Raw genomic sequence first — 23,970 nt, forward strand, 5'->3', positions numbered from 1 at the left:
GTTTTAAGAGTAAAAGGTCTCTTAAGGAAGTACTATTTTATTGCAAAGAAAAAAATTTCATTAAACTTCATAGTTTGTTTATCCTCTAAAACTGGATCTTTCTGATTATCTCTATAAATATTGCTAAGATCTGAAAAGACCTCTGCTATAAACAGGGATTTCATTAAGTGTGCTGTTTGAAGAGAATAAGAATACTGCAAATTTAATACCAAATAAATGATGTTCAAAAACTACTTGAATACATACTAGGTACCTCACACTTTGCAAGGTACAAAACAATTAACTTTTTACAAAATGTAAATATAAGTGAAATAAATATTTTTCTTACCGTTCAATTAGTAAGCTTAGCAATTCCTGTGGTTTACAAAATGAACGATATGTAGTAAGAAAAGTACGAACAAAATTGGGATCTGAAAAGGTAGAGCATAAAACACATTGCATATTCAATTTATTCAGCTTAATTAATTCAAAGTAGCATATTTTGGAGGTCATCCTTCCTTTTTCTTTTTATTCTGGCTCCTCTCACTGTTGCTCTTCCTGCCAATCATGGTATTTCTTGATAAATGAGGATTATTTTCAAATTCAAGATTCACGAATATAAAATTATGAATAATTAATAATTAATAAAGTTAACAGTATTATATTTTAGAGACACTTAGTTATTTATTCCTTTTGATTCTGCAGTATTCTTTTTATATTTTAGAGGCGATCCATTTTTTTTTTTTACCAGGCCTCAAGTGTTTCTGAACATTCTTGGAAAAGTTTTAGATCCTCAGCTCTATATAACCAATTATATGAGTTTCACATACCTGCATACATATGGTATGTTAACCTTTCAATTAATTTCACCACAGTTCCTCCTTTAATAATGGGGATTCCACTTCTACTTTGCACGTTGTCTTCAAAAACAATGTTTTCCTCAGAGTCTTTTACCACAAAACGATACACTTCTGGACTTGGTAATCTCAGTGGTTGTTCATTTTCTTCCTTCAATAATACTGAATCTAGCATTCGATCAAGGGTACTACGATAATGGAGAGAAATAAGTGCTGCCATCCAATTATTTTTCTCTTCAGCAGACTTAGCAGCAAATATTATGCTGTTTTCATCCTTGGATACTAATTCAAAGGCGTGTTTGCACTCACAAGTATCTTCTTTATCACATATTTGTATTTTCCTCATGACAAATTTTTCTTTTAATCTGTATTCTGCACTACTGTATCCTGGAAGTCGTGACTGGCTATGATTGGGTTTGCAGCTAATCATCAAGCCATCAAAGAGAAAAATATGCCGTTCATGTTTAGCACCAATTCTTGTCAATGGGCCTTCCATAATAAATTCGTTACAACACTGTCCAATATCTTTGCCTTCCCATCCATCTATGTTTTTCTGAATTTCATTCATTTTTTTAATAGCCAGGTGCTTGCTTCTTAATTGACGATTATAAAAAGGGCAAACGGGATCCCTAAAAAAACAAAATAAAACAAAACAAAAAACAAACAAAAAAATCCCAAGATAAATATAGCTTATTCAATGGCTAAGCGACCTTAATTGCTTTAAGTATAAACTACCTCAAATCAAGACAAAAAGAACCAAACACTAGATTTTTACACACAGCATTTACTTTCTTCTACTAACTTTGCCACTAAAGGATACATACCTTAATTTCATTATTATGAAAGAGAAGTAGCAGAGGCTCTATATTTCATTCCTATTGCCGTAAGAATTAAAATTTTTTAAAAATCCTAAATTTCTTACATAAATGATATAAATTATTAAATATACCATTTTAAATTTTATTAAATATACCTTAACAATATGACAATGCCAATTTAAAAAGACAAAAAGACCAAAAGAAAAATGTAAAACAAAAGTATAACTTTCAAGAATGCAACTGTCACTACAAATAACATTTCTTTAGAAAACCAGGCGTCAAATGTAAGTGAAGTATTCAGAAGGATTCATATTTTCAACAGTTTGGAATTACCCAGGTCGGCGTCTAGGTGAATACTGCTTGTAAATTCGGTCCATACTACCTTGGAGATTCATTAGAGCAGTAATAGCTTGGTTCAAACATTCTCTGTCTTCGTGCTCTTCACTACATGCTTTCAATTGCTAAGAAAAACCAAAAGGAAAGATTAAACCCGCATTGTTCAATTCTTTCCCTTTCTCATAATTAGAGCAAGCAGCAACAAACATTATAAACCCTAAACAAATTTTAAATATACTTAACAAAATAACCATAATTTTATATAATTATGTATACCTCTTGATCCTTCCAATCAATCCTCTTTCTACATATGTAAATACAATACAGATCAAAAGTATTATAACTATAGCAATCAGAAGAAAAAGCAGCCATGATAACCATCTGGACATTTTCCAGATATATAAAAATACTTTAAAATATGCAAAACATGAAGCTTACAAGTTACTTTTATTTGTCAGTTAACTATGAATAAAGAAAATAAGATAAACATATATATTATCTCATATTCTCTAATGATAAAATTCTTAGTTTTAGAGATTGCTGAAAGCTTTCATATCTTTGCAATACAAAAAAATGAAGTATGCTAACTTTAGCACTTCCATCTATCATTAACTTTTCTACAAACAGCATCACACAAAGGAGTCAACTGATATTTTTTACAACATAAAATTTAACTATTCTAGTAAATATCAAGAAACCATGAAAGTTAATATCTTATCTCACTAATCCTTAGAAATAAGATTTATAATTACAAACTGTATCATTAATCCTAACAACTCTGGCTTTATTTCATTCATCCAAAAGTTCCTCTTCTATCTCACTCTCAAAATGGAAGAAAATTTACCTTACAATAAATAATTTAGATTGGATGATGCTCCAATTTTTTAATTTGCTTGACAGAAGAATTAAAAGTGGATCACTATATAGAGATTATGTAGATACAAATACACATTTATGTGAAAATATGAAAAAAATTACAATTACTTCTTTCAGAAAATTTTTTTAAAATTTAAGTCTATTTCATGGTCTTAAACCAGCTTACTAGAACTTTTGTTACAAATTTTCCTTACATTCCAAGGAGAATCTGAAAAGCATTCAGCAATGGTTCCCCTTCATCAGCAGAAAACTGAAAATGGATATTGTTTAACTTTCATTTGTATGTCTAGAAATTATTCTCTGGAGCACAGAGCCATCTGATATTTTTCAAGGTATATGTAGAAGTCTTGTATCAAAGATTTGCAATATAAATAATTTAAGTGACTACTGTCAGAAGTAAAATCCTCATCTCTAGATTAAGAAATAAAAAATTGAAAGGATGAAGGAATAAGAGACAAAATACCACAGGAAGTCTGAAAAATGAACAGCACTTGATCATTCTAGCTTCTAAAGGTGAAAATTACTACCAAATCACTTATTTTACTGTTTTAAAAGATTTCTTACAAAAAGATTCTTTTCTGTGGGGGAAAGGTATATATAGCTCAGTGATAGAGTGCGTGCTTAGCATGCACAAGGTCCTGGGTTCAATCCCCATTATCTCCATTAAAAAAAAAATTAAAATAAGTAAACCTAATTATCTCCCCCCCCAAAACAAAACCAAAAAGATTCTTTTCAGCTCTACTCTATGGGTATTGATGACATAAAAATACTTAATTAGAGGTTTTTTTAATTCTTATTGCTTTTGTTGATCCAGATTTCCAAAGTATCACTAATAATGACATTCTACCAAAATGAAAATGGCTTTTCAATTTAGGTGTATAAAGATACTAAATTTCTATTGTCCACTAGGTCTCAAGGCTGCTCAAACTCTTCTATATAAATGGCCATGTAATTTCTAAAGATCCATGAATTACAGCCTGCCAAGGAGAAATAAAACTTCAGGATATTTAAAGCATAGCTTTCTGGTGATATGAGTATACAAAACAATGGCTTTGTTTGGCATAAACATACTCCAAAAATTTGCTAAACATTTCTTGAATTTTCAGCAGTAAGACTCAACAAACATCAGATTAATGAATATCCAAGCTAATTCTCTATAGATATTTGAAAGAATGTATTCTAAACATACAGTGACATAGAAATTACACATTGAACTACCTGCAGATAAATCATGCTCTTTCACATCCCTGTGGCTTTCTACATACCTGCCTCTGCCCCTCCGTATCCACCTGGTGAAGTTAGCCTCAATGATACAGTTCAAATGCCTCCTCCTTAGCTGTTTCCTTTTTCTCCCACTTAATTTTTTTCTTTTGAAATAATATCAAATGTATAGAAGAGTTGTAAAAGCAACAAATAACTCCTGTATACACTGAGTCACTAATTTTTAACATTCTGCCACATAGGCTCCATCATTCTGTGTGACTGTATGTGCACCATTTTTCCCCTGAACTATCTGGTTTGTCATACAGTCCTTTCAGTTCCTTGCTGAGGAAGGCGAACCATTGCTAAATGGTTCTGAGATTGTTTTTGAAATATCTGGAAAACTCAAATATATCACAAGTTATTCTCAAATTGTAACTTCCATGATGTTTCAGCAGTGTGTCTTAGAACAAAGACATTCTTTTACAGTATAGTGATTAACTTCAGGAAATTTAACATTGGTAAAGTTCTGTAATCCAATTTACAGTGCATACCCAATTTAATGTCCCAATCTTGTCCTTTAGGGTCATTTTCCCCACAGTTTAGGATCCAGTTAATAGGGTACTTAGCTGTCGTGTTTCTACTGTCTCTTTTAATCCATAATAGTTCCTCAGCACTTGTCTTTTATGGTTTCTTCAAATAAATGACACCCACACATCAGTACAGTAGAATAAACTCCTTTGTACCCAACACTCATATAAACTTTTTTCTAACTTCCGTAGAAGTTAAGTTACTCCTGCCTCAGTAAACCCACAGTACTATTTCTATTAGGCACTTATTACATTATAATTATTTGCCTGGTGTTCACGTTCATCTTCTTTACTAAACCATGAACTCCTTAAAGCTTGGGGAGATGTTTTATTCATTTTTAGTATAGTACCCACACATTGTAGCTACCCAATAAGGTAATTAGAATGAGTGTTGTACAAATACTTATAATTTTGTTAAGTGTTTAGACAAATAACAACAATAAGCATTAATTAAGTTGTTATTCTATGCATGCTCTTTTATGCATTAGCTTATTTAATGTTTGTTACAACTCTGTAAGACAGGTACTATTATTACACCCATGTTACAAATGAAGAAACTGAGGCACCCAAGATGAGTGGCAAAGTCTACATTCAGACCCAGGAACTCTGACTTCAGGGTCCATGCTTTTTGCCACACTACTACACTACCTCCCTACAATGACACCAAACACAATTATGCAAAATACTGGACTATGCCAAAATCTGGTGACCACAAGTTAAAGGGGATTCCCTCTATGTTAAAAACAAACTAGATAATTACACAGTTTAAGAAATAAAGTGAAATAAGTGTGCTTTGGAAAAGAGGTCAAAGAGAATAAATGCCCTTGCAATAAATGCTTAAACTAAGTAACAGAATGGAAGTCATCTTTCATTTATAGGTAGTATCTTATGAACTTCACTGAAGAGTGTATTCCTTTGCTTACCTGATAATCATCATTCTCCTTAGTTGTCTTTAAGTGTATCCTGACCAAGATTTTATACTTCATGTAAGCTTTTTCTTAACTCTATGAGACTTCACTGAAATACTTACCATGCTTCTCTTGAATTTCTATAAAATGCTGTATCTACTATAGATATGTGTACCTAAAGCAAGGGAAATTATAATAAAATTATGAATTTGTCTCTAATTCATTATGCTGGGAGTTCAGTCTAGATGTGAAATAACATGTGATCAATTTTTTTTTGGTAATAAATTTCTCAAAAGATTTTCATAAAAACAGAATTTTACTTATTTGGTGGGAAATTCAACTCATTAAAACTTATCACCTTTCTGGGGGGAGGGTATAGCTCAATGGTAGAGTGCATGCCTAGCATGCACGAGGTCCCAGGTTCCACCCCAGTACCTCCACTAAAAACAATTAATTAATTAAAAAAAACTAATTGTTTTCCTCCCCCCAAAAAAATTTAAAAAAAAATTTTAAATACACACACAAAAAACTATCGTTTTTCTTCATGTGCTTTTAAAAAGTGCATTATCTTTCTTCATATGTCCTTAAGTGATATGTCAGTATTGAAAGAGTAAATATTAGGTAGTAAAATATTCCTCAGTATTTTTCAAGAATCAGAACACTTCTTTCAATAGACATTATGCCAAGTTCTTGATGTCATGAATACACTTACACATATACATACACACAGGAACACAAAGACACGACAAAGTAAATGTTACATAATGTTAACAGTTAGTGAACCTAGGAAGCTTACTATATACTATTCTTGCAAATTTTTCTATGTGTTTCAAAGTAAAAAGTTAAAAAGTATTATCTGAAGAAACTCGATTGTCTCACTGAAATACTGGCCTATCTTTCCCAATGAACCTCATTAAAGTTATTTTAGTAAGTCTTTCTGTTAAGTTTTAAATTAAACTAAGATGGATTAGGTTCTCTTGAGAGGAGTTTTATTCTTTCCATTCTAAATTTCCAGGGAATGACCAGAGTTAGTAAAAGAACATTACTTAGCTTTGAATAAATCAATTCTGAAGTGAGAGTAGTATGTTCTTAGTAACAGAAGAATAAACACAGATTTTTTTTCTTAGAATATAAGAAATATACAGTTAGTTATAAATCAGGGAATGAACTTTTTTTCTTCTTGCATAAGGATTGAAATATATGTTAAGAAAAAAATTAAAATTTATCTGAGAAAAATACAGAAAATGAAAGTAGTTTGTGATCAACCCCAGAGGGACTTAAATTAGAAAAGGACAAAAAACAGGAAACATATTACCTATAAAATGGACTTTAAAATATTACTACAAATAATAATCTAACAATTTATTATAATTTCAGGCAAACTGTATATGATATTGTATAATTTCTTCTCATTATGCAGCTATTTTTCTATCTTGCTTATCGTAAATTCTGATGCTGTGACATAAAATTCAAATAATATTTAAATACTATGTCCACAAATAAATCTCCCTTGGTATATAACTGAGGCAGATACTTAGAATTAAAACTGACTTAAAACTGCTCTAGGACTATGTTTTCTATTCCCAAAGGAACATGATAGATTTAAGTCCAACTTTCTTTCTTATGGTTCTGATTCTAAAGTATGTGTAACATGAAATGAAATTTCATTTGGACAAGTACTTTAGCCCAAACAGTATCAGAAAAAGACAGTCTAAAAAATGGAAGAGAATATCTGCGAATGATATATCTGATAAGGTATTAACATTCAGGGTATACAAAGAACTCTTTTAACACAACTACAAAAATACAAACAACCCAATTAACAATGGGCAAAGGACTTGAATAGACATTTCTCCAAAGAAGGTATACAAAAGGCCAATAAGCACATGAAAAGATGCTCACTATCACTAATCACTAGGGAAATGCAAATCAAAACCACAATCAGATACCACCTCATATCCATCATGATGGCTACTGTCAAAAAACAAAAATACAGAAAATAACAAGTGTTAGCAAGGATGTGGAGAAATTGTAACCTATGTGTGCTGCTGGTGGGAATGTAAAATAGTATAAACCTGCTATGGAATACCATACAGTGCTTCCTCAAAAAATTAAAAATAGAATTACCCTATGATCCAACAATTCCACTTCTGGGTATATATTCAAGAAAACTGAAGCAGAGTCGAGGACATCTGTTCACCAATATTCATAGCAGCATTATTTACAATAGCCAAAAAGTAAAAGCAAACCAAGTGTCCAATGACACTGGCTGTGTAACAATACACATAACACTACTGAACTATACACTTAAAATGGTTAAGATGGTAAATTTCATGTTATGTATGTTTTACCACAATTAAAAATAAATTAATAAAATGTTATTAAAAACCAACAGTATCACAGTTAAAACAGATGTAAAAATAAAAAGTAGTTTCTAATCTGATCATGTGATAATCTACCTAGTTTGTATCTAGAAATAGTCCTTATTTGCGTTTTTCAAACTGCATGTCATAATCCTTTAGTGGTTCACAATCATTTTTTTAAAAGAAAAGAGAATAGAATATAACAGAATACATTGCATGAAACGCTAAGTAGCATTTCAAGAAATTTTTTATTTTGTGTGTGCGTGTACACAGCATCATTATGATGTTAAATGTATTTCTTACTATGGATTTTTCCCACTCTGTAATATACAGACTGATTCCCACAGAACAATAATGCTATAAATAAGTGGGCCACTTTCTAGAATACCTGGGCCCTTGTGATCCCACTGATTGAGTCAAAGACTTACCAAGAATCAGCAGCATATGTATCCACATATGTACGACAGTTGTGCTTATGTTGTAACTACATAATTTAATTACATATTATATAATTTAAAGAAACATATAAAAAAGACATTTATAATGAAAACTCAAATTGAATAATTTTAAAGGCAAGTCTTTTAAAAAAGGTATAGGGAAGATAATAGTAAAAGATTTGGAAAAACTATAAAAACAAAATTTCTGTACTCAGATTACTTTACAAGCATTTTCAAGTTTATGTACCATCTAAAAGAAGCAGAAAATAGAAATCAGAGAAGATAATTTTTGTGACTTAAGCAAGATTCATACTCAAAGAAAAGGTTTTATCCTAAGTCAACAGATGAGCATATAAGCATATAAACGTACAATGCTCATACAGGAGTTCTGTGTGTGTTTATTAAAATAAAATGTATGTAATATTTCTCTTTATGATTCTTTGTTTTATTTTTAATTAACTAACTACTAGTCCCAACCACTATGACCAAGAGTACTTGGAGTCCAGTGATTAACTGGTAGCAAAAGTAGCTGTGCCTCAGGATGAGTCATGTCATCACAGTCAACATCTTGATTTTAGATTCAGACCACAGGGATTCTTAAAAACTAGACCTCAGGGATTTAAAAAAAAAAAAAACAATCACTTGGGAAAAGAAGTAACTTCAATTATAGAGTCAAACCAGCATTTTTAAATGTTGGCAAACATTAGAAAGCAACTACAAGACTAACGACAGAACTTCCAATTAGACACGAACATTATCTAAAAAATTTTAGGAATCCAAATATACATCTGGGGCTGCCAATGAATTATTCATATGAATTCTACAATCCTTTTTATGAGTTCTTTATGGATCCATTAGTCTCCATGGAGATATACAAAATCAACCTGCTCATCTATTTGTGCACAAAAGCTGGTGAGATCCAGCATCACACCTTATGGGTAATAAGACTCCATAAAAAAAGAATTCTTGAGGCAGGTATTCATTAGAAATCATCAAATGAATTCCTTGCCTAGATGCCCACAGAGTTATTCTGGCTTTTATTTTAATTATTACTTATGAGTTAGATGGAAAAAATCTGAACAGGTTGTCTAAATCAACAACTTGGTATAGATAGTGTCTATATATAATATAGACACCATATGACAGAAATTTAAAAATATGAAAATATGTGTAAGAGAGACATCACATACATTCTGGTAGGACTGTAAAGTGTATAACCCACTTTGGAAAACTGATTGACATTACCTATTAAATTTGAGAATACGCACACCCTATGACCAAGCAACTCCATCCCTGAGTATATACTCTAGAGGAACAAAATGCATCCATATGTGTACCAAAAGATTTAAAAAAGGATGCCCGTAGTAAGTGTTATCCATAACACGAAAAAACTGTTATTCATCAACCAGAAAAGGATAAATCATGGTTTATTCAAAGAATGGAAGAAAATTAAACTAGAAGAACATACAACATCAATGAATCTTAAATACAACTGAGAGACAATATAAGAAATAAAATAATATATATGTTGACCCAACTGATAAATAAAGTTCACAGCTACATATATTTTTAGTGATATGCACATAGGTAGTTAAACTGTCAATAAAAACAAAAAAGGAATTGCCATTAAAGTCAGGGTCGTGGTTTACCTCTGGTGTGTTTCCACATTACATTTATTTATTATAAAACATGTTTATGTTTTCCCACTTTTCTTTAAGTATATAATATATTATAATAAAGTTTATACTATATATTAGAACCTTTAGGAATTCAATATATTTTTATGTATACTGGTCTTTGAAAAGAGTTCAAGTTTTACCATAATTTTTTTTTAATATATTGCTTGGGTCTTAGCTATTACACTGCATGGGAAAAAAATGTCAACTTTAAAACTGCTTTCCTTGACAAGTTATACAATAAGATGGAAACTTAGAACAGTATTATGCATAAAAGTTATTAATTACATATATAAAATAAGAGTTAAATCACTGTTGCTGTGTCTCCAAAAATTAATTTTAAAAAAGTAAACTCTTATGACACTATTACTTTGAGAATCTGTATTATCAAATGATAGATGAAGATACATTTTTTTTATCTACCACTTGGAAATGGTATGAAGATAAGAAATACAGGCATTTCTCTATGGTCCGTGGGAAGACAGCAGACATTTGTGATACTTTATTTTATGAATAAAAAGTATTAAAAATAGTATCATATAAAAAATAACTTTTAAGCCTCTTAAGTGCAAATACTTTCTTGGCTCGGGAAGCTTTCATCTTACCTTTAATAATTCAAAATAGTGCCAACAATGATACACTGGCACCAGCATAAGGCGTGGAAGGACATAACGAACTGCCTCTTTAAAACCATCAGCAATGGACTGTAAAGCAAAAAGACAACAGTGTATTTCTGACATCAAGGCTATATATAAAACCACAGTGCCTAACAGAAACAGCTTTTAAGAATACAAGATACAAATGTATCGAAACTATCATGGAAAGCATGCTCTATAATGAAATTAAAGTGCTGTAAATCAAATTTTTTCCTCCTTTAAGTTATTAGATAAACATACACATTTCATCTTTTATGGCTAAAATAACTTTAACAATAGTCTTTTCAGCTTTCCCTCAAAAGTTTTGGCTTCCACATACCCTAAAGGAGTGCTGAAAAGCTAAGGACCCTCTCACATATTTTAATATCACTTTTATTCAAAATGTTTAAAGTAATTAAAAGAATGTGTTTTGGGGGATATTGTACATTGTATATGTGATTTAAATATATTTCATCCAACGATGATCAAACAAATTTCAGATTTAGCTCATTTAAGTTATGAAAAAGGTCTGTCACAACTTAATTGACAAAGCCAATCTTCACGTCAAAATAAATAGCCAGATCAGACTTAATTTTTGCAGCAAGTCTGACTTCACTCTTAAATTCAAATACACATGTAAATGTCTAGTTGTAAGTACAGGAAGCATGTGGAAAAACCTATAACTGCTTCTAACATAATACATTCAGGTTTGAGAACTTAATAAGCTTTATCACAATGAATGATGAATTATTTTTTTAAAAAAGGTAATATTCACCATTGTTACAACCGTCTCACTTAATTCTTAGATAGACATAGATACGACATTTCAGCTACCAAGAGTTTTAAATACAATTACCCCACCCCCTTCATTTGGAATTCTTTTTGCTTTGCACTCAATAAACTCTCCTTCAGGAGCAATGTAACTTTTTTTTCCCTAGCTGGTGCCCTGGAGGTTTTTATATTTTGGATCAATGCATAATGGAAATTCAATATGACAAGAAGTAATGTGTAACAAAAATTAGGAGAGAATGCAAAAACACAAACAAGGTTAGACTAGAAACTAATTCCCTTAAAACTATCTATACCTTTATATCACCTGGAAAACCTTAGTGTAGAGCTAGAGTTAAGTATATCCCAGTTTTGGAAACTAATAGTCTGCAAAATAAATGATTTTCTAAAATTTATAAGGGATTTAAAAGTCACTCATGTTGATTTTAAATGTCATTAAGGCTGACTTATTTAAACTGGCATTTCTCATCAGGTAAATACAGATCTGAGATGCTGCTTTTAAAATATATTCACACAGGTAAACACTCCCATAATTCTCACATACTGTTAACTGAAGTAAATTATAATTCGTTCAACAGACTTGTTACCAGGTTAAACACAGTCAATTATTTTCCTAAAGATTAATTTCTCTTATCATTTAATTAGGATAGTGATACAGATCACTCTGGATATACATATAGATATAGATTTCTTTTTTAGTTTTGAAGTTTATTTTCTTAAAAACAACCTTATTGTGGTGCAATTTCTGCACAGTAAACTAAACATCTTTCATATGTACAATCTGATGAATTCTGATAGATATATACACCTATGAAACCACTGCCACAATCAAGATACCTAACATTCTCTGGGTGTATTTTTACGTATTTTATACACAGTGCTTTAACTGAAATGTAGATGACACTTTAAAATTAGTCTACAAAAACCGTTTGTATTGTTAATTAGCACTGAAATGGCTACTAAAGTGCATTCTAAAATATTAATACAATGTGTATTAATGGTGTAAGGAGTCCTCCAAAAACAACACAAGCTAATGTTTGAGTGTCTGATATTTGCCAAATGTGCCTAGTGTATTCCCATTTAATTTTCATAACCATAAGAGGTATACATTATCATCATTTTACAAATGAGCAAACTGAGTCTCAGAGATTAAGTGACTTGCTCAAGGTAAGATAACTATTAATTGACCCAAATTCAGAAGTTCTGACTAAAGGTCATATTCTTAAAGCATGCCTACATTTTCTAAAGAAGTTTTGTTTCATTTTTTAAAAATAAAGCATTACATCCTCATCTTACAAATGAAGAATGTTTTTTAAGTTGATACATTACAAGTGAGTTTGGCCTGAAAAGGGGTTTTATCTAACTCTTTCAATTTCACTAAATATGTGGAACATCAGCTTAAATAACTGGGTCTTAGACATTCAAACCCCATATAAGAATTCCTAATAAAATAAGAATGAAAAAAGAAATGTTGTGAGTGCTTTTAATGATTATGCAAAAATTTTATCGGCCAACTGTCCATTTAACTAATGTATACTTCATAGTTTATATGAATATGTAAGATTTTAACTTTAAAAAATTATTCCTTCACTGCAGTAAATGCTGAGAATTAGATGTAATTTTTATTCCAGGTGGAAAAGTTTTTGAGTAGAGTAGAAGTAGAAGATAATAATGGGAATTTGCAGTGAAGGAGGCAGAGAGAAGATGGTGAGTTCAGTTTTGAAGAACATTTATATTTGAAGCCCCTGTGGGATATCTAAGTGAACTAGTTCAAAAGGCAGCTAGTTATATGAAACTGTATACACACATACATCCAGTGCTCATAGGAGTCAAATGGACAAGAGGGGTAATAACAGATACTAGACATAAATATGAAATCAAAATATCCACAGGATTTGGTGGTTAAGTTCATTGTCAAGAGCAGTTTTTAGTGTTATATCTGATTGGAACACAGATGGCAGCATTTTGATGGAGAATGAAGACAACTGGCTACAAATGGAAAAAACAACAGGGGAAGGAGCTAGAGTGACAAAGGTTTGTTTGTTTATTGCGTGTTTTAGGGCAATAAAGATTTGACTGTATTCGTATGTTAAGGGAGAAGAGCCAGTCCAAATGCAGGAAGTTTCCACAGCAATAAGTAATCAACAATCATCAATGCCAATGTAACCTTCATGAAGTGTTGAGAGAGCAAAAATATAATCTTATCTTTTTCCACGTACTCTCCTTTTATCTAACTGCATTACTGAACCAATTAGCTCCATTAATATAACTACCTTCTTATTTAAGTCATAGGCCTAATAGAGAAATCAGTATGAATATGCATGAGGATACTCTCCACTCTTTATGATTTCAATTCTATCTTTTATATGGAATAAGATCCTGAAATAGATCAGATTTAGAATGTGCCAGATTTTTCTAGTCAATCAGTATTTGTGATGGTACTCTATAAAAGATTTCTACATTAAAGACAAACTGAAACTCAAGACAGAAAACAGAAGACAACCAGAATAGGCTTATAATTAGATTTTGAAGGACTGGAGAAATTTCTTTAGCTGCTTTATTTAAAAAAAAAAAAAAAATCCAATTCAAGTTTACCTGAAAGTGTAGAGCCACTGCAGGTCTGGCCATCAACTTACTGAAATGTTCATTAAATTTTGGTGAAAGAATATCCTGAGATAATGTTTCATAAGGATCAAATGCTTGCTCCTATTTTTTTAAAAAGGAAAATGTGTTAGGTTTAAAAGAACTTTTTTTTCTACTAATATGGCACAGATTACTTAATGGCAAATTTTTATTCAAGTCCTCTATCAGGTTTCAGAACTTTTTTTAATTTCAGGAACAAATAATAACTATGGCTGTAACTTGGAAATTAAAATATATATATAATAAGTAATGATCTTGAGCAAAAGACAAGAAGCTACTGGTCTTAAAATAGGTCACTGACTTTGTGGTCGCAAGTATCAAACTTCTAAAATGCTTATGCACATTTATCCCAGGAAAGGTGTATTTATTAGCAAAAGAAGATGGGGATTTGAAATTTCAGTTATGTTTACTTAGGCTGAAAGGAGTTTACACTTACAGTACTTTCAAAAGAAGCAAAAAGTGATACTACTGCTGTTTTATCCAATCTAAACTTTTTCAAAATTAGAAGAAAAAAAAAAGCAAAGACTAATATACAGTAAAATAAAACAGAAACTGTCCATATTTTGTCCAATGTTTATATTTAAATAAATTTCTATTATTTTATAATAATCAACACCCCCAATGATTAGTTAGAACTAAAAGATTTATTTCACTTTTGTATTTTAAAAATACAGTATGTTTTTCAAAAAATAACAAGTATTGGTGAAGATGCAGAGAAACTGGAGCACTTTGTCCACTGCCAGTGAATGTAAAATGGTGCACCCCCTGTGGAAAACAGTTTGGCAGTTCCTCAAAAAGCTAAACAAAGAATTACCATATGACCCAGCAATTCTACTCCTAGGTATATACCCAAAAGAACAGAAAACAGTGACGCAAACAGGTACTTATATGCCAATGCTTACTGCAGCATTATTTACAATAGCTAAAAGGTAGAAAAACAGGTGTCCATCAACAAATAAATGCATAAATAAAGTGTGGAACAGATATACAATGGAACACTATTCAGCCATAGAAAGGGATGAAGTTCTGATACATGCTATGACATGGATGAACCTTGAAAACATTGTGCTAAGTGAAAGAAGTAGAAAGAAAAGAATATTGTAATGATTCAAATATCTAGAATCAGCAAATTCACAGAAACAGAAAGTAGATTAGAGGTTATCAGGGTTAGGGGAGAGGGAAGAATAGGGAGTTATTGCTTAATGAGTACAGAGTTTCTGTTTGCAGGGATGAAAAAGTTATGGAAACAGTGGTTATGGTTGCATAACATTGTGAATTTAATTAATTTCATTAAATTGTAAACTTAAAATGGGTAAAATGACAAATTTTTAAATATTTTTTACCACAAAAAAAAATTAGAAAATTCATTATGTTTTTAAACCATGATATCTTTAAGAGTACAGCAAGCAACCAGACTACAAACTAATATGCTAAGATAACACAATTTAAAAACTTTCTAATAAGAGCAAGCCTAAATATCTTAAGCATCAGTAACTGAATATTTCTACACTATCAGTTCCACTGTCTACAAAATGATGTAATAAAAGTGATCTATATTTTCAGAAAAATTAGGAAGAGATTATAAAATTAGGAAATCTAAAGAAAGCACTTTTAACACCTGTTTTCTAAAAGAAATAAAAATGGCCAATGAGTATGAAAGGATTTTCAATATCATTAGTTGAAAAAAAAAATAGCAAAAAATTAAAGCAAAATTAAAGAATAGTGAAATGCTGTTTTTTTCCCACTAAACTAGCAAAAATTAATGGGATAATACAAAGAGTTAGTGAAGATGTGGGAAAAAAGAGGGCCTGCATATACTGAAACTTATTTGGAAGTAAATTTGGCAAAATGTTTCAAAGTTCTAAAACTGTACATAGTCTCCTGGACCACAATTCCACTTCCAGGACTATGTCCTAAAATAATTATTAGGCTATGAAGGCACTGTATAAATGTTTGTTGAAGTGCTGTTTATAATAACAAAAAGAACTGAAACAACCTACATGCTTAATAATAGTAGATAATTAAAATTTATTAAGGTGTCTCCATATAACATGGAGCTTTTAGACTTTAAAAACTGTGTGAAGTATATTTATTAAATGCTCATGATTTTGAGTGAAAAAAAAATTAGTTATAAAATAGTAAGATCCTACTTTTGTAAATATCCATAGGTTTCTATGTATGCATAGACAAATATTTGTAAGGATAATTAAATCTTCTAAGGATAACTAATCTCTAAGTATTGTAAAAATGGAGTGATTATTTTTCTGAATATTTTTCAATGAGCTACATTACTCTTATAATCATTTGAGAGACAAAATATGGCTTTTACTTTGGGAAAAAAACATATGTAAATTTCCTTTTCCACTTCTGGAAATTAAGACTTAAATACACAAAAGCTAAATACCTATGATCAATAAAATTTATTTTCTTTCACCTTAAATGCATTTGCCATTAAAAAAAAGACCCTAAATATTACTATTCCATCAACTTTTACTATAAATATTATCATAAATACACTATTAAAGTGTCTCTGTAAATACCGACAATATAATTTTAGTTTGCTACTGGTTAAATCTTAAATACTTTTCTTACAAAATCCAGCAGTGTCTTTTAACTTTCACAAAGCATATCTTACTAAATGTCTTAATTTAGGACTTCAATGAGAAAACAGTTTTGTAAACTCACTTCTGCCAAATCTTCAAAACAACTGCCAGCTAAGGGATGAGGGCTGCTTTCATCAGTCATTTCAACTGTATCTTCAATCAAACCTAAAAGTTTCACGGTCAGTTCATGTATATCTAAAATGTTACTGAAAATCTTTTCAATATCCTAAAAAAAAAAAAAAACAAAGAAAAAGAAGGTTAATACATGTCAGGTTCAGAATTTCATTTAAAAATTAATATGAGATAAACAAGTCTCTTCCATATAGCACAGGGAACTATATTCAATATCTTGTAGTAACCTATAATGAAAAAGAATATGAAAATGAACATATGTATATGTATGGCTGAAACATGCTGTACACAGAAATTGACACAACATTATAAACTGACTATACTACAATTAAAAAAAACTGAAAAAAAAAAGAAAAGAAATGTAATCAATTTTGAAACACTCAAAATTGAGATATACATGCTGGGGAAAAATAATGAAGATAAAAATTACTAAGTATAAGTAATAGAAGTGTTAAGGGTGTATTTTTTACTCAATCACATACTCGTATTTCAAGACAAAATATATTCTAAATTATAACAAAAGTCAACTATGAATAAGAAGGGAAAGAAAAAATTTCTTGGATTACACACAGAAAATTTACTGGAAAATATAGATTCTAGATAGTTTTGTTCAGTAACTCTAAAATCTCAAATTGTGGTCACTTACTGTTTCAGGCACTACTGTTAAGTCCCTGATGTGTAATTTTATAACAGCCTTATTAGATAGATACCATTATCATCCTCTTTTATTAATAAGGAGACAGAGACACAGAGCAGTTAAGTAATTTGCCCAGGGTCACACAGCTGGTATACTAATACCTATTTCATAAAGTCCTTAAGATTAAATGAGATGATTTCTACAAAATGCTCCTGGCATATATAGGCCCTCCACAAATGTGAGCTTTCTGAATATACAGGCGTAAGGCCCAAAGGAGTAAATTAAGATCAAAAGTCATTCATTCTTTTATCAAATATTTAGTGAGTTCTGTGCTCTGATCTCAGATGGTCTTTATTTCAAAAGTTTACAGTTTCATCTATGCTGAAAAAATATAGTAGATACAGAGATAGAGAAGAGGGGTTTTCTCTTTCTCTTGAATCTTCAGTATTATAATGAAATTTTTCTATCAAATCAGCACAAATTTAGTGAAGAGACCCATAAAAATTAATTCCTTAGAAATGAAAATTGATGGGATACAGAGGATAATATTAGCTACCAGCAGTTATTATTAGCCTACAGCATTTGTTAGGTTTTATTCTTCATACCACTATAGACAAAAACCAATTACACTGTGGTACAAAAGAACCAAAATTCACGTTCAACTTAACTTACTATGTCATAATTAACTTATCATGTCATAATAATTTTGTGTCAATTTCCTCACCAGTAAGGTAGAAATGATAATACCTGTTCTATCTATCTCAGAGAATTGTTAGGGTCAACATAAAGTAAGATAGTACTTTGACAAACGTAAAATGTTGACTACTTAAGGCAGTGTGTCCAGTAGAAGTTATATCAAATGTTAAACTAAACATGCATTTAAAAAAAAAGGATAAAATCAATTAAAACATCTTAAATTATCACTGACACTCATTCTTTTGAAACAGAATGAAAAAGCTAAATCAGTTCCTAATCTAAGCACTCAGTCAAACTGTGTCTGAGCATCACTCCTATTCCCTCATGGGGGAAGAAGTCAGGAGGTAAAAGGTTGAGTATTTAAACTGAAAGACAGATATCTAAGGAAAAACAGATCATGTGAGAAAGAAAGGAAAGAAAACAAAGTTAAAAATAATTTCTTAAAAAAGCTTTCAATTCCTTAAAGCTGACTTTAGCAACTACAGAGATTAAGAAAAAGATGGACAAGTCTCCCTGGTTCCCCATCATACTTACCCTACTGCCACCCTGTCTTCCAACAGAGACGTTCTGCCTTTGTTTACGTGACATGCTGCATAAACGTTTATTCTTAAAAAGTTCCACTGTTAAAACTTTAAACTACTGCCTTAAAGTACTTACCAAAAGACAGGAGAAAGCATAAGTCTTTCTTTTCTAGACCATACATTTCTTTCACCATCTTCAAATAAATGACTGTAAATCTCAAATACTATACAGCAAAAAAGATTTTATTCCAGTGTAATCCCCCTGATTTTTGTGTCTATTTTCATTGTCACCACACTTATTATATTAGTATAACAATTCACATATTAAAAAACCCATAATATCCCAAATTTTCACAGCAGCATTATTTACAAGCACTTAAGTGTCCATCATCAGATGAATGGATTAAGAAAATGTAAGATATATATAGATATACCTCTATCTATCTATCTATCTATCTATCTATCTATCTATCTATCTCCACTCAGCCATAAAAAAGAACAAAATTTTGCCATGCACAACAACATGGATGGACATGGAGGGTATTATGCTAAGTGAAGTAAGTCAGCAGAAAGACAAATACTGTATGTGGAATCTGAAAAATAAAACAATCTAATGAATATAACAAAAAGGAAACAGACTCACAGATACAGAAAACAAACTAGTGGTTACCAGTGGGGAGATGGAAGAGGGGAGGGGGGCAAGGTAGGGGTAGGGGATTAAGGGGCATGAACTATTATGCATAAGATAAATAAGCTACAAGGATACATACTGTACAACACCGGGAATATAACCAATATTTTATAATAACTACAAATGGAGCATAACCTTTAAAAACTGTGAATCACTATGTTGTACTGTCTATCAACTATATCTCAATTTTAAAAGATGAAAAAATAAAACCTCCCACAATATATAAAAGAATGTTTTTGTTTTATATACACATAAAGTATATAAGTAATATTACTATTTATGATTCTGAGCTACTATCTGACTTTTGGGGATAGACAATTTCAAGACCAAAAAAGTACTTACAGAAGGTTTAAACAGCTTTCGGTCAGAAATAAAAGCTTCTCGAAACACTTTTATGATCATATTTAGTTCCCGTAGATACTGTCTTTCTTCTGCAATTTCAGTTCTGACAAGGTCATAGTAATTTAATTCACCTGAAGAACTAGGTTCATCTTCACAGAGAGAAACCAAGCCTATGTCATCCTGATCAAACATGTCCATCAAAACCTAAGAAATATAAACCAATAATGGATAAACTTATTTTTCTTACTGTCATAAAACCCATCTCAAAGTACTCAGAATTAAAACATTATTAAGTAATGAGAGTTGTGTGTATTACAGACTAACTTTATAAGAGAAAATTCAAAATAAGAGAAATATGAAAAATTGAAGAGGGATAATGTTCACATAATGTTCATATAAAACTGGGTATGGAAAAATAAATCTTTATGAAAATAAGATATATCTAACAGTGAAATTACATATATACATATATATATACACATCCACGTGTGTACGTGTGTATAAATATATATGTGCGTAATACATATACACATACACACAAACACCTTATATAATAGCAAAAAGAGCATACCTTTGGAGAATAATCTGAGCCAAAACCCCAGTTCAACCACTTACCTGTTACTACAGACAAGTTATTTGTTCTTTTAAAAGTCAGATCCCTTATATGTAAATGTAATTGATGAAAGAATTCAGCAAGGTTAACGGACATGAAATGCATATATTATATCTGGTAAATAGTAGGCATTCAAAAATGGTAGCTCTTTGTCCTACTGTAAGGATGGTTATATGCACTTGGGTAGAGTTCAAAGGAGAAAAATAAAATGATACACAAAATATATTAACAGTGTGATGGTATTCTGATGTGTATTTACATCAATAACTGCTATTAAGTTCATTTGTTAAAATCAAGTATCCCACAGATGCTTAAATTCCTAGTGACAATTTCCCCTTTCAGAAAATAGTAAAGATTGGTACTATGAATTTAAGTCAACCAACAGGCAAGAACTAGCTGTAATCAAAAGCAACTGGAAAAAAGTGACCATATTTCTTAGAATTAAACATAGTTTAAAAAGAAAAGAAAAATTGGACCTACTTAATTATATATTCAAGACTGACTAAAAACTACCTTCTTAGAGTTCACGAGAGAAAAAAAAGGCATAATCCCAAAAAGGAAGCTCCAAAAAGCAAAACAACTTCAAGAGGATGAGAGGAAATTCTGACAATACAATATGAGATATTCATTTATTCATGCATTCATTCTGAAAAACATCTATTGATCACCAGAAATTGTGCCAGATGTTGGTAAGATACAGCAACGAACAAAATAAATGTGGACCTTGCTCTCCTGATCCTCTTGAATCTAACAAAAATACTTCTTACAACCGGCAGTTCTCTCCATTTCACTCTACCCTTCAAATCAGACTATTAAGCAATCACCATCTCTTACAAGGATATGCAAGTCTTGCAATACGATCTCCCTGTGAATGGTTTCTCAACCCCATTTCCAAAATTATGTTCCTAAAACCAAATCTGTGTCATACGCTACATAAATATGATGCTGGATTTCACCGCTTTCGGTATAAAATTCTAATTTTGTGAGGATAAAGGCCATTCAGATCTAACCCCAGCCCACTTCCCTAGCCTCATCTCTTGTGATACTCTAAAATCTCTCTCCTCACTGTCCCCACCATGCTACTCATCCTCCTACCACTGAATATCATTACCTCCGATTCTCAGCCATTTTAGACCTTTGAAGAAACCACTGGGGATGTATGGGGATTACCTAATGAAATCTGATTTTAAGCAGACATGCAATAGAATAAAAGGCATCACAGATTATTCTTCCCCACCAGAGAGATTTTTAAAGTAGTTTGTACTTACTATCTCTTGATTTCTTACGTCTCAAACCCACTACTCTATTGAAATTGCTCTCCTAATAACCTCCTAGGATTTTCTTGTTTTCTCTAGTTATTGACACAGCTGACCAGACTTCTTAAACTTTCTCCTTCCTTGGCTTCTCAAATACCATTCTGTCAGTGGGGCCTCCTTCTCTACTACCCACTGCAGGTTTCTATTTTTGGAACTGTTTTGGTCACACAACACCAAAAATCCTGAATGTAAATGCTACAGGGGTGAGGCAGACAACATCCTGGTAATACATAAGAAGTGGTGGGGAGGCGGATAGGGTATAGCTCAGTGGTAGAGTGCATGTCTAACATGCACAAAGTCCTGGGTTCAATCCCCAGTATCTCCATTAAAAATAAAATAAACCTAATCCTCACCCCCTTGCCAAAAAAGAAGTGGTGGGAGTGTGGCAAACTAGAAGGTACATGCATGCACCTAAAGAGGAAGGGCACTGCTCAATGCCAGCTATTCTGTCAGGCATTTTGATTTTCCTTTTTCAAGAAGTCTGGAATCTAGATTTTTATGTAGAATTTTCATATATGTAAATATAAATAGATCACAAATAATTCAAAATTTTAAGAAATAAACCTGCAGCCCTATTCACTAGCAGGCCACCAGACTGAAACATCTACTATACTTTCTCCTAAGCAAGCTCATCTTCTTAGATCGCTTTCAATCACTGCTAGATAATGACTCGCTAAATGTTTATCTCAGCATTTCCGGACGCTAGACAAGTGTTATGAAAGGCTTGCGAGACATCTCCCTGTCTGACAAACTATACATGTACAAGCCACTTTAACATCACTAATAACAGCATCATCTACTTGGCCTTCAAAACTGGATAACTTGTCATTACCCTAGACGTAACACTTCTTCAACTTCCCTATCAAATCAGTCCCCAAATCCTGTTAACTCCAACTCAGAAATAGCTCTTAAATCTGACAGTTACTTCTATCCTCCTGTCTACAATGTCTTTTACTTCCTTTTCCTTCCAACTCTCACATTTATTCATCTGATAAGTCCTAGCCATTTTTATCACTTAGCTCAAATATAATTTTCTTTGTATAGCTTTTTCCAACTCTCCCTGAACTCCTCTAACAGAATCTTTTCCACTGCTTTCAGTCCTCCATTAGCAATCCTCTCTCTTTTCTATATAAGCACTTAACTTATATTGACATTTCTAAGGATAAGAGCCATAGTTTTATCTTAAAATTCACAGCATGTGATACACAGTAAATGCACAAAAGATACTTGCTTAAAGAGCATACACGCATTGTATATGTTTATAAACTGTTAGGCCTGCAATGAAGTCTAAAGCTCACAGCTGACAGTTAAGAATTAGAATAAAAAAATAAATATAAGAAAAAAAAGAATTAGAATAAATGTTAGGACAATAAAAGCATTATTTTGGTCATGTTCATAACAAGAATAATAAAGGAGAACAAGTTCTTGGAATAAATGGAGTAATATTACAACAAAAGAAAAAATATGGAAGAACTCAAATCCTATTGTATCTGGTCCCAGAGGAATAAACTTCTTCAGAGCAGCTCTGTGCTCTCTTATTCTCTCTTGCCTTTCTTAAACATCAGTTTACCTCTTAAGCATGTATGTTCTATTTTTCCAGTCTGAATATTATTTTCCTTAATAGTGACAAGGATATTAGGGATTGAGCTCTACAGTTCCTTCCTGTGATCATCTAACTATTCTCAGCAATCTTAGATGTTCCAGAACACATCATATAGTCAAATGCTGTTCTTATTTTTAAACACAGAAAAAAAAAAAGGTTGATTCTCAAGTTCCCTGTCTGGCAAATTATATGACTTTGGGAAATTATACAGATTCCTAGAAATCATCTATTCAAATAGTTTATTAAACAGATGATTTGTGAGCTCTTGAAATAGTGATCACAGGAAATCAGTTTAGATTTACTAAGATCGTACCATGTCATACTAATCTCATTACTCCATTCACATGACTAGTCCCACAGATAGTCATCTGGCTCTTAGCTAAGCATATGACAGTCTTCTTATGACAAACCTGGAATCACGGTAGAAAAGGATAGGCAAACAATAGCCCATAGGCCACAGTGAGCCCACTGCCTTTTTTAAAAATACAGTTTTACTAGAACACAGCTGACAGTCATTGGTTTACAGCTGCCTTCCAGCTGCAAAAGCAAAGATGAGTAGTTCTACAAAAGACTGTATAGACACAAAGCCTAAAATATTTATCCTCTGGTCCTTCACAGATAAAGTTTGTTGACTCCTGAATTAGACAAGGAGGTAAAATAGTAGCTGACTAAAAGGCCATAATGAAAAAAAATGGTAATTTATTAACCT

The 23,970-nt window shown here is 31.5% G+C and overlaps 1 protein-coding gene and 1 long non-coding RNA gene across 2 annotated transcripts in view; one reads left to right on the plus strand and one right to left on the minus strand.

Moving 5' to 3' along the window:
• The window catches only part of SOS2 (SOS Ras/Rho guanine nucleotide exchange factor 2), an 87,643-nt gene that overhangs the window by 30,248 nt on the left and 33,425 nt on the right, over nt 1–23,970 (minus strand). Inside the window, exons 5-11 of the mRNA XM_032481979.1 lie at nt 19,730–19,933; nt 16,793–16,936; nt 14,060–14,170; nt 10,646–10,744; nt 1,988–2,115; nt 810–1,465; nt 329–410 (exon numbers count right to left, since the gene is read on the minus strand). Coding sequence (XP_032337870.1) covers nt 329–410; nt 810–1,465; nt 1,988–2,115; nt 10,646–10,744; nt 14,060–14,170; nt 16,793–16,936; nt 19,730–19,933 — 1,424 coding nt within the window. The remainder of the gene's footprint in view (nt 1–328; nt 411–809; nt 1,466–1,987; nt 2,116–10,645; nt 10,745–14,059; nt 14,171–16,792; nt 16,937–19,729; nt 19,934–23,970) is intronic.
• Nucleotides 158–22,385, plus strand: LOC116664270. The gene is made up of 3 exons (XR_004320695.1): nt 158–169; nt 4,038–4,040; nt 21,358–22,385. It is a non-coding gene; the product is annotated as an uncharacterized LOC116664270 (long non-coding RNA).

This window comes from Camelus ferus, chromosome 6, assembly GCF_009834535.1.
Source record: "Camelus ferus isolate YT-003-E chromosome 6, BCGSAC_Cfer_1.0, whole genome shotgun sequence".
In the NCBI taxonomy this organism is placed as follows: Eukaryota; Metazoa; Chordata; class Mammalia; order Artiodactyla; family Camelidae; genus Camelus; species Camelus ferus.